Source organism: Sebastes umbrosus, chromosome 6 (genome assembly GCF_015220745.1).
Source record: "Sebastes umbrosus isolate fSebUmb1 chromosome 6, fSebUmb1.pri, whole genome shotgun sequence".
NCBI classification, from domain to species: domain Eukaryota; kingdom Metazoa; phylum Chordata; class Actinopteri; order Perciformes; family Sebastidae; genus Sebastes; species Sebastes umbrosus.
The window spans coordinates 15636028-15646943 of NC_051274.1; the positions used below are offsets into that span (position 1 = coordinate 15636028).

The window sequence follows — 10916 nt, forward strand, 5'->3', positions numbered from 1 at the left end:
GTAAGTCCTTTTCCAAGCAAAATTGCCAAACATGACCCGGTTCCAGCTTCTATGTCAGAATTTGCATCTTGTGTTTGTCATATGCAGTATAATAGCGAATTACATTTTTTTTTGATTTTGGACTGTTGGTCGGACAATACAAGTCATTTGAACACATCAATGAGAAATTGTGTTGAGCATCTTTAACTATTTTTTTGGGAATTATACAAACTAAACAAACAATTGAGCAAATAATATTATTCAATAATGCAGCCCTGGGTATGGATATGTTTGAGAACTGCCAACATTATGTTCAAGTGGAGTAATGGTACCATTTACTGAAACACTAGTATTTATAAAATAATAGAGTGGTGATAATATTAATAATTGTGTAATTGCAATAAATAGAACAGCATACCTGAAAAGACGACGACACTGTTAAATCTCCTCTGGATTTATTGACAGATGAACATTTTCCAAATAGTCACACACACCCTTACACGCCACCTGTTAACCTCATACCTCTACTAAAACTCACTGTATATCACAACTGCAATATGTCACATTTAAGAGTGAGAGGTGAGCCCTTAAAACATGGTGGAAATATGCTGAAGTGTTTGGGCGGGGCTCCGCAGCTCCGTGGAGAGTTCCTGTCTGAGGCACATGCTGCTGGGAATGTCCTGCCATCACTCCCAGCTGCTCTACAGTGGTAGAGACTCAAGTACAACACATTCACACACACTTGTATTCTAACACTTACATCTACGAAGCATCGAAAAACAAAACAAAGGAATACACGGATGGATATATAAAATGTGTGTGCTATCTTTTAATGCCTCTCTCTTTTGCACTCTATCACTCTCTCAAATCCCCTAGCTGGCACTTTGTGTGAGTGTGTGTGTATATTTGTGTGTGAAATTGTGTCAGTGTCAGCACTGTGGGCGGAGGGGGCTGAAAACTCCCCACGCCAGCGGGTTCCAGTGTGCCCCCAGCCCGCCCCGCTCCACACAGTTGGGCTTAGCCCCACAAAAGGGGGGATAAGAGTTTAACAGTTGCCGTGGAGAGGAGGGGGTAATCCGCGGCATAATGGGGCACGCCAGCACCCTCACCCCTCCCAACCCCCCTCCTCCACCAACCAACCAGTTCATTCTGGACTCTGTCTGCCAGATCGACGGCCGCCTGATCAGATCGGAGAATCAGTTCTGACTCCAAACACCTCCACATCATGTCAGCTGCCTCTATTCTGCTCCTAAAACACACAAACATCAGTAAATGAAAAAAAAAAATGTAGTAACACATTTACAATATTCAGGTGTGATTTGTTGCGCTATCGCTATGAATATTCTCTGTATTTAGTTTAACAGAGGAATTCTGTCTGTTTGGCTAAAAAGGCGTGTATGTGTGTTTTTGTTTGATGTCAAAGAGTGAAAATGAAAAGCCTGCACAGATGCAGCATCACAATAGGCTCTATGGCAACAGCATCATGAAAGAGTTTGTCCCCATGGTGATCGGAGCCTCACAAGTAGTTTATGGAAGGGGGGAGAAAAAAGAGGGTGGGAGGACGTCATATTTGAGATTTCTAGGTTTAGTGTCAACCTAACAGTTACACATGGTTGTACTATAACTGCTATTTTTTCTGCAGTTTAACATGGACAGTCTGTTCATCTCATTTCAATCTAGACCTTTTGGAAAAACAGTAGATAAAACGTACAAGGAAGAGTCTTTTTCTGATGCTGAATTGCATCAATGTATGACCCCAATAGATAATTTCAAAGCAGAGGATGTGGTTCGTTCTTGTTGCTCTGGTCGTCTCTGCTCACTAATGGTCCCTTTCTCCTATAATTGATATGAAAATCAGGCTGAGCAGCAGTAATGGGTGCCAGGTGCTAAGGACACGCCAACGCAAGAGACAACAGGGCGAGCTACAAACACTGTTATGTGAATGTTACACTCTTGTATGTTTATACATGTATGTCGTGTTGTTAAAGGAATAGTTTGTGGTAGCTAGGGGGTGCTATTTTGATTGAATATGATATTAATAATTATGTTTTCTTTAGTGTATAATCACCTGAAAATAAGAAATGTCGTGTTTTTGTTATCTTAGAATAAGTCGTTTATATCTACATAGGGAACAGAGGTCTGTACTACGAAGCAGGGTTTGGGGTTCGGGAGGTCACTTCAGGGTTAATGCTGGGTTTTCACTCCTACGACGGTGGTTCACTTCTTACCGAGGCAGATGACCATGGTAACTTATGCTGAACAGCTAACCAGGTTATGTTCCAGATAAGAGATCAACTCATATAAAAGCACCGCCTACTGACCAATCAGAGCTCGGTGAGCAGATTGTATGATAATATTACACAAATACAAAGAAGTTACAGTCATAATCCAGGCTTAAAACAACACAGTTTAAACAGACAAATGCAGAAAGGACAGCTGGCTGTATGCTGTGACTGCTTATCGCTTTGAATTATGATTTTATATTTATTTTTTTACTTGCTCTCAAGTCCGTTTCACTCCGCCGGAGATGGGGATGCAGCTGAAAGAAGGATGAAATAGTCATACATGCCACATTGTGGTCAAAGGGTGTAATGAAATGTACTCTATTCATCCATTATAATCTGAAAGATATTTATATATCACTGCCCCTTCTAGATAACTACAGTATCTCTGACATTTGAGTATTCCGTTAAATTAATAAATCTGTTAATTTCCGCATTCATACATCAGTAATTTTTTTCTTTTTCCAGCTGTCCTTCCTGGCAGCTTCAACTGTGTTACTTTTAGCCTGGATTATGTGTTTAACTTCTTCGTGTTTGTCTCATATTGACCTATAGTTTGTAAAAATGTGCCAGTCTGCTGACGGTAGACTTGTCCTTGTTTGTGATTGGTCATATGCTGCAAACACCGCCCCTTTTATTGGAACGCGCTCATGGCCAGATTGAGAAACCCTGGGATGATTTACCGTGTTGATAACCACCGTCGTAGGACCACTTTGCGGGATCTTGTTAGTTAGGGTAAGTTAAGCCAGATAACAAGGAGATACCCTGGGTATGTTGAATTCGCTTCGTAGTACGGGCCTCTGATCCTCTTCACGGAGGCGGCTATAGCCCAGAACGGACAAACCAAACACTGGCTCTAGATAGGGCCATTCGCAATTTCGCGTTTTTGCGTTGGCCACAGTAGTTCTCCTACACACTTGGCACACTGGAGATTAAGTTGATTGCAATCTACAACCTCACCACTAGATGCCGTCACATCCTACACACTGCACCTTTAAAGGATAAGGCTGTTTATATTCTTGTATTGTCATCAAATTCACAAAGTCTATCACCCTCAAACAGATAGATTTCTACTAAAGAAATACATATTTAACAAGAGTTTATACAGCCATGCACCCGATTCGACCGTTATCAGGCCATGAAATAGGTGTTATCCGTCACTTTAACCACCATAGATGTGGGTCATTAGGGGCCTACTATGCCTGCTGCATTGTAAAAGTGAAAGTGAAACTTTAAAAGTAACACGTTCTAACATGTTGTAAAACTGAATGAAACGTCACGTTTTGAACACAAAAAAAAGGCTTTGTTAGGTTTACTGTAGGCAACAAAACTACAACTTCTTTAGGTTTAGGCAAAAAAAAACACCTAGTTAAGTTTAGGGGAAAACATCATGTTTTGAGTAAAAATAACTACAAACACAAAGACAACTACACATTGTTGGTTACACATGGGATGCGAACTCCAGTCTTCTGCGTGAAAACCCTGTGTATTGTATTGACCCACATCTATTTGGCTTATAATGACTGATAACGCCTATTTAATAGCCTGACAACAGTCTAATCGGCTGAGCCATGCTTGTAGCTCTGTGAGGCTGCACTACGGCGAGCTAAGTGCTAATATGCTCACACAATGACAATGCCAACATGCTAATGTTCAGCAGGTATAAAGTTTACCATCTTAGTTTTAGAATGTTAATATTTGCTTACTAATTATCACTAAACACAAAGTGCAGCTGAGGATGATTTAAATATAGTTAGTAATCAAGCTGGGTTCTGTAGTTTTTAGCAACCATTACTCAAAATGGAGTAAATTGAACATATGTTGGGAAAAGCTGTGGATTTGTACACATTTGTTGCTCTAGTGATTATTTACAGCAGCAGGACGGTGTATATGGGATTGACTCAAAATAAAGCACAGTGCCCATGTTTATGGTAATGAAGGAACATGTCACCCAGTGCAACAGTTGATCTGGTTTTAATAGTTTTTGGACACAATGGCGCTCTATAGCACAGAGGAATAAAGATATAGGCTTTGTATACACAGACAATACTTACTGGTTACTTTGGTCTTTTTATGGGATTTGTGGACAAGAAGAAAAACAGAATATCACTAGACTTGTACTTTAAGGTCTTTCATTCTTTATGGTGTATAGCAGCAACACTGGGGGAAAATATAAGTAGACAAAATAATGTTTGGATATGATACTCAAGACTATTCCATATAATATATCTCTGTAAATACATTTTTGGATATTTTTGTGTATAAACACTAACTGACAGACAACATTTGAAGCTGACCAACGCAACTAACTGGCATTCAACCTCAACTTTAAATGACCCACTTTTTGTAGCAGCACTTAAAATTGTGATTTCAGTCCTTTTCCATAACTGGTTATATCATTTTATGTCCCCACTGCACCCTCTGAAGAGGCCCCAATCACTTCAGTTTGAAGATAAGTGAACGGCTCTTTGTAGTTTCCTGAAGATGTGTTAAATTGCTCAAGGTCGGTTGAATGTGTTGGGGGAAGATTGGGAGGGTCAGGATGTTATATATGCAACCTTGGAGAGACGTTGTTTTAAGGGTTTGCACTGACTAGTGTTTGTGCACAGGAAGACTTGATAGGGCCTGAGGTGTGGGGTAAGGAGAGGGTGAGGAGAGAGAGAGTGAGACTGAGAGGAGGGAGGCTGCTCCCATCAAAGGACTCTACAAGTTAATGAGGGACGTCGCAGAGACCCTGAAACCCTCAGACGGCTGCACACAGACGGACGGACGTACGGACATTCAGAGGAAAAAAACATAGTTTGAAATGACGTGGCGCGAGGTAAGCATTTTATATATATATTTTCCTTTTTGTTAGAATTCCTCATGATTTGAATCAGAAAAATAGCTAATTTAACCAACATTGCTGTCACCAAAAAGTGCTTGTGTTCCAGCAAAAGCGGCACTTTGTTATAGGCCAGATGGTTATGAAGTGTTATAATTTTGGGTCAACTGATGCATTTTGTATTCACTTTTATTGAGAGAGTGTGTTTCAGTGTTAATGGTTCTTCTGGAATAAGTGTTGTCTATGTCTGTGTTGTGTTTTTAACACCACTTGTGTCATCTTTGACCTTTCTTACAGCTTTTGATAGCAGTAGAGACATGGTTGCAGTAGAAGGACTGTCATAAGAAATGGATTTATAAGCATAATCGTCAGCATGTAGCATGCATATGTGACTATATCAATATGTTCAATATGTTTTTGATCAGCACTTGTTAAGGTTTGAAAAAAGGTGTTTGGTGAACTAAATATAGGCCACCTTTGTTTATGTCCCCTTTCTTCGAGGAGATACGTAGTCGGCAGTTCTGGCGCGCTATTCTTGCAGAGCTGCTTGGCACCCTGGTCTTAGTGAGCGCTGTGTTGGGTGCCTCTGTGCCAGGCCCCGGAGAGGCCTCCGTGGGACCCCTGTACCCAGCGGTGGCAGTGGGTGTGTCGATCATTGCACTGGGACACTGTTTTGGAGAAATAAGCGGGGCACAGGTGAATGTCTTATAGTCACACAGTCATTTTAAAATTGTGTTTTTCTTTCTCTGATTGATCTTTCCGATTTTAAGTTACCTGAAGGCCACCGTAGTTCTCTGACATGCTTGTGAAACTGTGGTAACGTGAGCTGTAGAGTGCAAAAGCGTGGTACCGCAAGCCGCTCTCTGACTTCTGTTGCTCCTAAAGTAGTGTTATTATGGTAAGGATGGCCTCTGAGCGAGGCGAACGGCGTTACCATGGTTTTACACTCGGCGGCTCACGTTACCGCAGTCTTGGAAAGGGAGGAGTGAGAGGAGGGGGACTCAGTTGGTTGCAATCTGCAACCACACCACTTAGATGTCGCCAAATCCGACACACTGTACCTTTAAACTATCAAATATTAAAGTAATACTTTACTTTACTTTTACTTTTACATACTCAAGTAAAGTACAAGTACATGAGTAAATATACACTTTCCATCACTGGCAGTCGTTGAGTTTCCATATTATTTAATTGTAAATCAATATTTGTGAGATTGTTTGTACGTAAGCGTGTGTTTGTGCTCTGTGATCAGGTGAACCCTGCTCTGACTCTGGCTCTGTTGGCCACTCGGAAGCTGGAAGTTCTCAGGGCCGTCGTTTATATGGCTGCTCAGTGTTTGGGGGCCTGTTTAGGAGCCGGGGCCCTCTACCTGGCTCTGCCAGTCAAAACCACTGCAGAACACTTCGTCAACAAGGTCAGTCCTCAGAATATTAGCGGGTTACCTATTAAATCTTGAGAGACATTACATCTTTTCAGAATATTCTTGCGTTTTGGGCTACTTTTACTGCTCCTCTTCCTCTCTCCTTACTGCTGTTTTACTTCACTCAGATTCCTATAGAGCTGAATGCAGCTCAGGCTCTGGGCATCGAGGTTTTGTGCACCTTCCAGATGGTCTTCACGGTTTTCTCAGTGGAGGATCAGCGACGGAGGGAAAGCCCAGAACCAGGAAACCTGGCCATTGGATTAGCACACACTGCTGGAGTGCTAATAGGGGTAAGAGGAGCTTTCAGGCAGAATGATTAGTTGCACATTTACTCAACTCATAATTTGTATAAGTTCTGAAATGATTCCACAACTGGTTTTATCTCACAATCCAAATACATGCAGCTCAAGTAAATTGGACCCATGATGATGGCTGTATGGCAGTTTGTTCAGGGTATTTCCACTGGTATCCTACAAAAGGTTGAAAAAATATGTGGATATTTAACACGGGAAAAATTGCACAACGCTGTACATAAGAAAAGTAATGTGAATCAGAACTAAATATTTAAACTTTAGATGAAGAATGGTACCAAATATGTACATATATGGTCTACCGCCACTATCTCAAAGGGTTCTTCAAAAGCAGACAGCTATCTGCCCAGCAACCATGTTGGAGGCTGTGTAGTTCTCTGGAGTTGCACTAAATTAAGCCTTTCAGGGATAAGACAATGTAAATGCAACCATAAGAGACATTATGGGATATTTACCATGCTGTGATGTACCCATATAACATCGAGGAGGCTATACAATGAAGAGAAAGAGACCCTGCAAAAATATCTGCTTATAGCCAGAAAAAAAGCTATAACAAGAGAAAGAAATGTTCGGGAAATTTATTCAATGGAAAATTTACCTTCCTGTTGAAAGTTAAATTAAATATTTCTTTTACAGGAATTTGGAAAGGTGGATCGTTTACATGAAACATGATGCCAAAAAATAACAGTTTAAATATGAAATAACTGGAAAAGTCGGTCTATATAAATGTCTGAGTATCCCTTGACAATTGTTTGTTCAACGTGTGTGTGTGTTGTCTCCAGATCTGAAATCTGCAATAGAAATTAAAGTTAAAAGAAACAGAAAATTAGTGCTTGTTCTTTACTTAATTTGTGTGTGTGTGTGTGTGTGTGTGTGTGTGTGTTGTTTTTCTGTCAGGCGCGGTTCTCCGGTGCTAGTATGAACCCTGCACGTTCTCTGGGTCCAGCCATCATCACAGGCTTCTGGGAAAACCACTGGGTGAGAGATTTGTCTCCATGGAAACACTTGTCCAGCTGTTTTATTATTTTTGTCCAATTATAGTCAATGGTTAGGCAACCTTTGGCACGCATGCCACCATTGGCACATGGTAGCTTAACCAATGGCACACTAGCAATAAGTGTGCAAGAGAGTTTTTTGGAAATGTTGAAGTGCCTTCTCATCCGCATGCCAAATTACCTCTTCACAGCTATTGGCAATTGTGCGGTCTGTCATTTATGGTAGTTTTTTTTTTTTTTTTTCGACCTGCATTTTTTATGGCATACTATACGTTGACCTTTTTATGACATGCATTTTTAAAGATATTTTTGTGACAAACTATACTATGACCTTTTTTTTAACATCTTTTATGGCATACTATTCTATTCTATTTTAAATTCCATTTTTATGACGTACTATACTATTACTTTATTTTTTTACATTTTTCATGGCATAATATACTCAGACCTTTTTATCATATTTTTTATGACATGCTATACTATGAACTTTTATGACTTTTTTAAAATGACATTCTGTACCATGAATTTATTTTTAAAATGTTATGACATACTATACTTTTACTTTTTTTATGATATTTGTATGGCATACTATACTTTCACTTTATTTTTGACACTATACTATGACTTTTTAATGACTTTGTCTCTACACATTTCTTAAATCTCATTCTCTTTTTCCCATCACCAGATTTATTGGATCGGACCAGTGATCGGTGCTATACTTGCTGGAGTGTCCCATGAGTTCTTTTTTGCACGCAGCGCCTCTCGCCAGAAGCTGGTGGCATGTCTGACCTGTAGGGACATCGAGATTGTGGAGACGACCAGCATGACGGGATCATCTCTGTCCACAGTCACACAGAACGCTATGAGAGCCAAGCAGGCCAACAAACCAGAAAACAACTGAGGACTCACACTGAGGAAAAAACACATAGAAACACACATACACTCTGCAATATTACAGTGATTCTCATGAAGATGCATGGTGTGCATTTCATCAGTCATGTATTCTTAATGATAAATGTGGTTGAGTAAAAGAAGTACAATATTTCCTTATGGAACATGGTGGAGGAGATGCAGAAGGTAGCAAAAAAATTAAAATACTCCAAATACGTACAAGCACCTGAAAACGTGGGTAAACATAGTTTGTTACTTCCCACCTCCAGTGACCCGTAACTTAAAGGGACTGTTTGTAAGAATCAGAATTGCTTGTTAACAGCGACACCTGTAGCCGTTAAGTCAATGAAAGTCAGCGTCGGGCTCGCGCTTGTGCTCGCTCTACATAGACATGAACGAGCATCGCTCAAAACAGTGAGGCGACACACGTCAGCTAAAATCACATTATCACTCTATATTTTTACCTGCTTGGCAGTAATGTTAGCTGACCAGACGAATGTCTCTCCATGAATGCTGATCCTAGTGTTGGCTTTTCCTGCCTTAGCCTCCCGACCGCGGTCATAAGGAACAGGGGAGACACCGGAGCTTTGGTCGGAGACGATAACGTTTCTTGCTGCGGAGCCCCGTCACTTCACAAGACACGGGATACCTCTGTTGGTCTGGAGGACCTGCAGCATTTATTTCTGTACAAACGTCAACAGTACATTCACTAGATATTCTCAGAGCTACGAAGTCTTCTGCAGTGTGTAGTGTGCGCGCATGCACGTGAGAGTGGAGCGAAATAGCGAGAACGAGCGCGTTGTGTGAGTGAAGGCAGAGGAGCAGAGTACAGCAGAGATTCCGGCCCTGGAGACCAAAGCTACAGTCTCCCCCGCGTCCTCCGACCGCAGCCAACACTGTTTTGCAAGACGGGCTTCACTAGATACAACTTTGCGGTTTTGGTGCTTCCGTGTAGTTTGTGTTGGAGTCTTGTCTGAACAGCGTAGCCATACGCGAGCGCGCATGCGACACCGACCCAGATTGATTTTTCCCTGTAAGAAGTTACAAACAGTCCCTTTAAGGTAATAAACCCAAATGGTTTCAAATTATACTTTTGCTGAACAGTCACTGTAGCCACAATTGACATTTAAGGGATGATGGTAAATGCTAATATGAAGTGTAGCACAAGTAGAAAAGAGTAGGGATGAGAACATGTTGCAATATCAGTTTAATAATAATATTTGCCAACATTAGCTAACATTAACCATCATATTATTACCAGACTCCCTAAATCCTGAATGATATTTAGTTGGGTAATGATATGTTTTCTTGCTTATATATTCAATTGTTTTCTTTCAAAGTTACACAGTGTTGCTTTTAAAATTTTAATAATTTGGGGTGATTTGGGATTTTTGAAATAGGACTGTATTTTCTTGAAGCATCAGGTATCTGCAGGTGTCCAATGTTTGTTTTATTTTCAGGAGACCACTGCAAATATAAAACTCACTGTTGCTCAGGTGACAATAAATAATCTAACAAAGGGAAGCACATTTCAGTGTGTTATCCATTCAATGTCCTTCCAATGAAACATTATCAACGCATTGTGTAGGCTGCATTCTGGCTAAAATTAGTCTTTCCCTGCTGCTTTTTATTGCACATGTGGAGAGAAAGCTGCATTAAAGGGGGATGAATGTGACCTTTGAGGTCCCAGTTGGCTGTCATTAGTGTATGCATAAGTGTAGCCAGTATTATGAGACTCAGTGTTGTCACTTTCAAATTTGCACATCATTAAAATGTATAATAGATACTAATTGAAATCCTGCTGTAAAACACCCTTGTGTTTGCCATTTTCAGTTTCATCCCACGTCTGTGAACGCTTTGAAATGCTAAAGAGATCCTTGGCCTGCATTGTGGGTTCAATGATGCTCTCAATCAGTCCAACATGTCTCTCATGTCTGTGCCCGATGCCTGATAGCGTCCGTCTCTTCTCTTATGGGCTCCTATTCACAATTAAATGGACCTTCATACCTCTGTAATGGCTCTAAAGAAAGAACACCTTTAGTGGAAATAAGCTTTGTATTATGAAATTGATACAATCTGCGTGTGTGTGTGTGTGTGTGTGTGCGTGTGCGTGTGCGTGTGTGTGTGTGTGTGTGTGGTATCAGTTGCCATGTTTGTCTCGTCTTAAAATATGTTTATAATGTAATTTAAAGGGTCAGTTCATCCAAATTA

The 10916-nt window shown here is 40.6% G+C and overlaps 1 protein-coding gene and 1 long non-coding RNA gene across 2 annotated transcripts; both read left to right on the forward strand.

Moving 5' to 3' along the window:
* Positions 1 to 1236: 1236 nt before the first annotated feature.
* LOC119489340 lies at positions 1237 to 3542 on the forward strand. The gene is made up of 3 exons (XR_005207153.1): positions 1237 to 1247; positions 2322 to 2324; positions 3370 to 3542. It is a non-coding gene; the product is annotated as an uncharacterized LOC119489340 (long non-coding RNA).
* Positions 3543 to 5558: 2016 nt separating this feature from the next.
* Positions 5559 to 9076, forward strand: LOC119489338 (aquaporin-4). The gene is made up of 5 exons (XM_037771644.1): positions 5559 to 5781; positions 6338 to 6499; positions 6634 to 6798; positions 7717 to 7797; positions 8500 to 9076. The coding sequence occupies exons 1-5, from the start codon at positions 5569 to 5571 to the stop codon at positions 8713 to 8715; spliced, it is 837 nt and encodes a 278-aa protein (XP_037627572.1). The 5' UTR covers positions 5559 to 5568; the 3' UTR covers positions 8716 to 9076.
* Positions 9077 to 10916: the final 1840 nt, after the last annotated feature.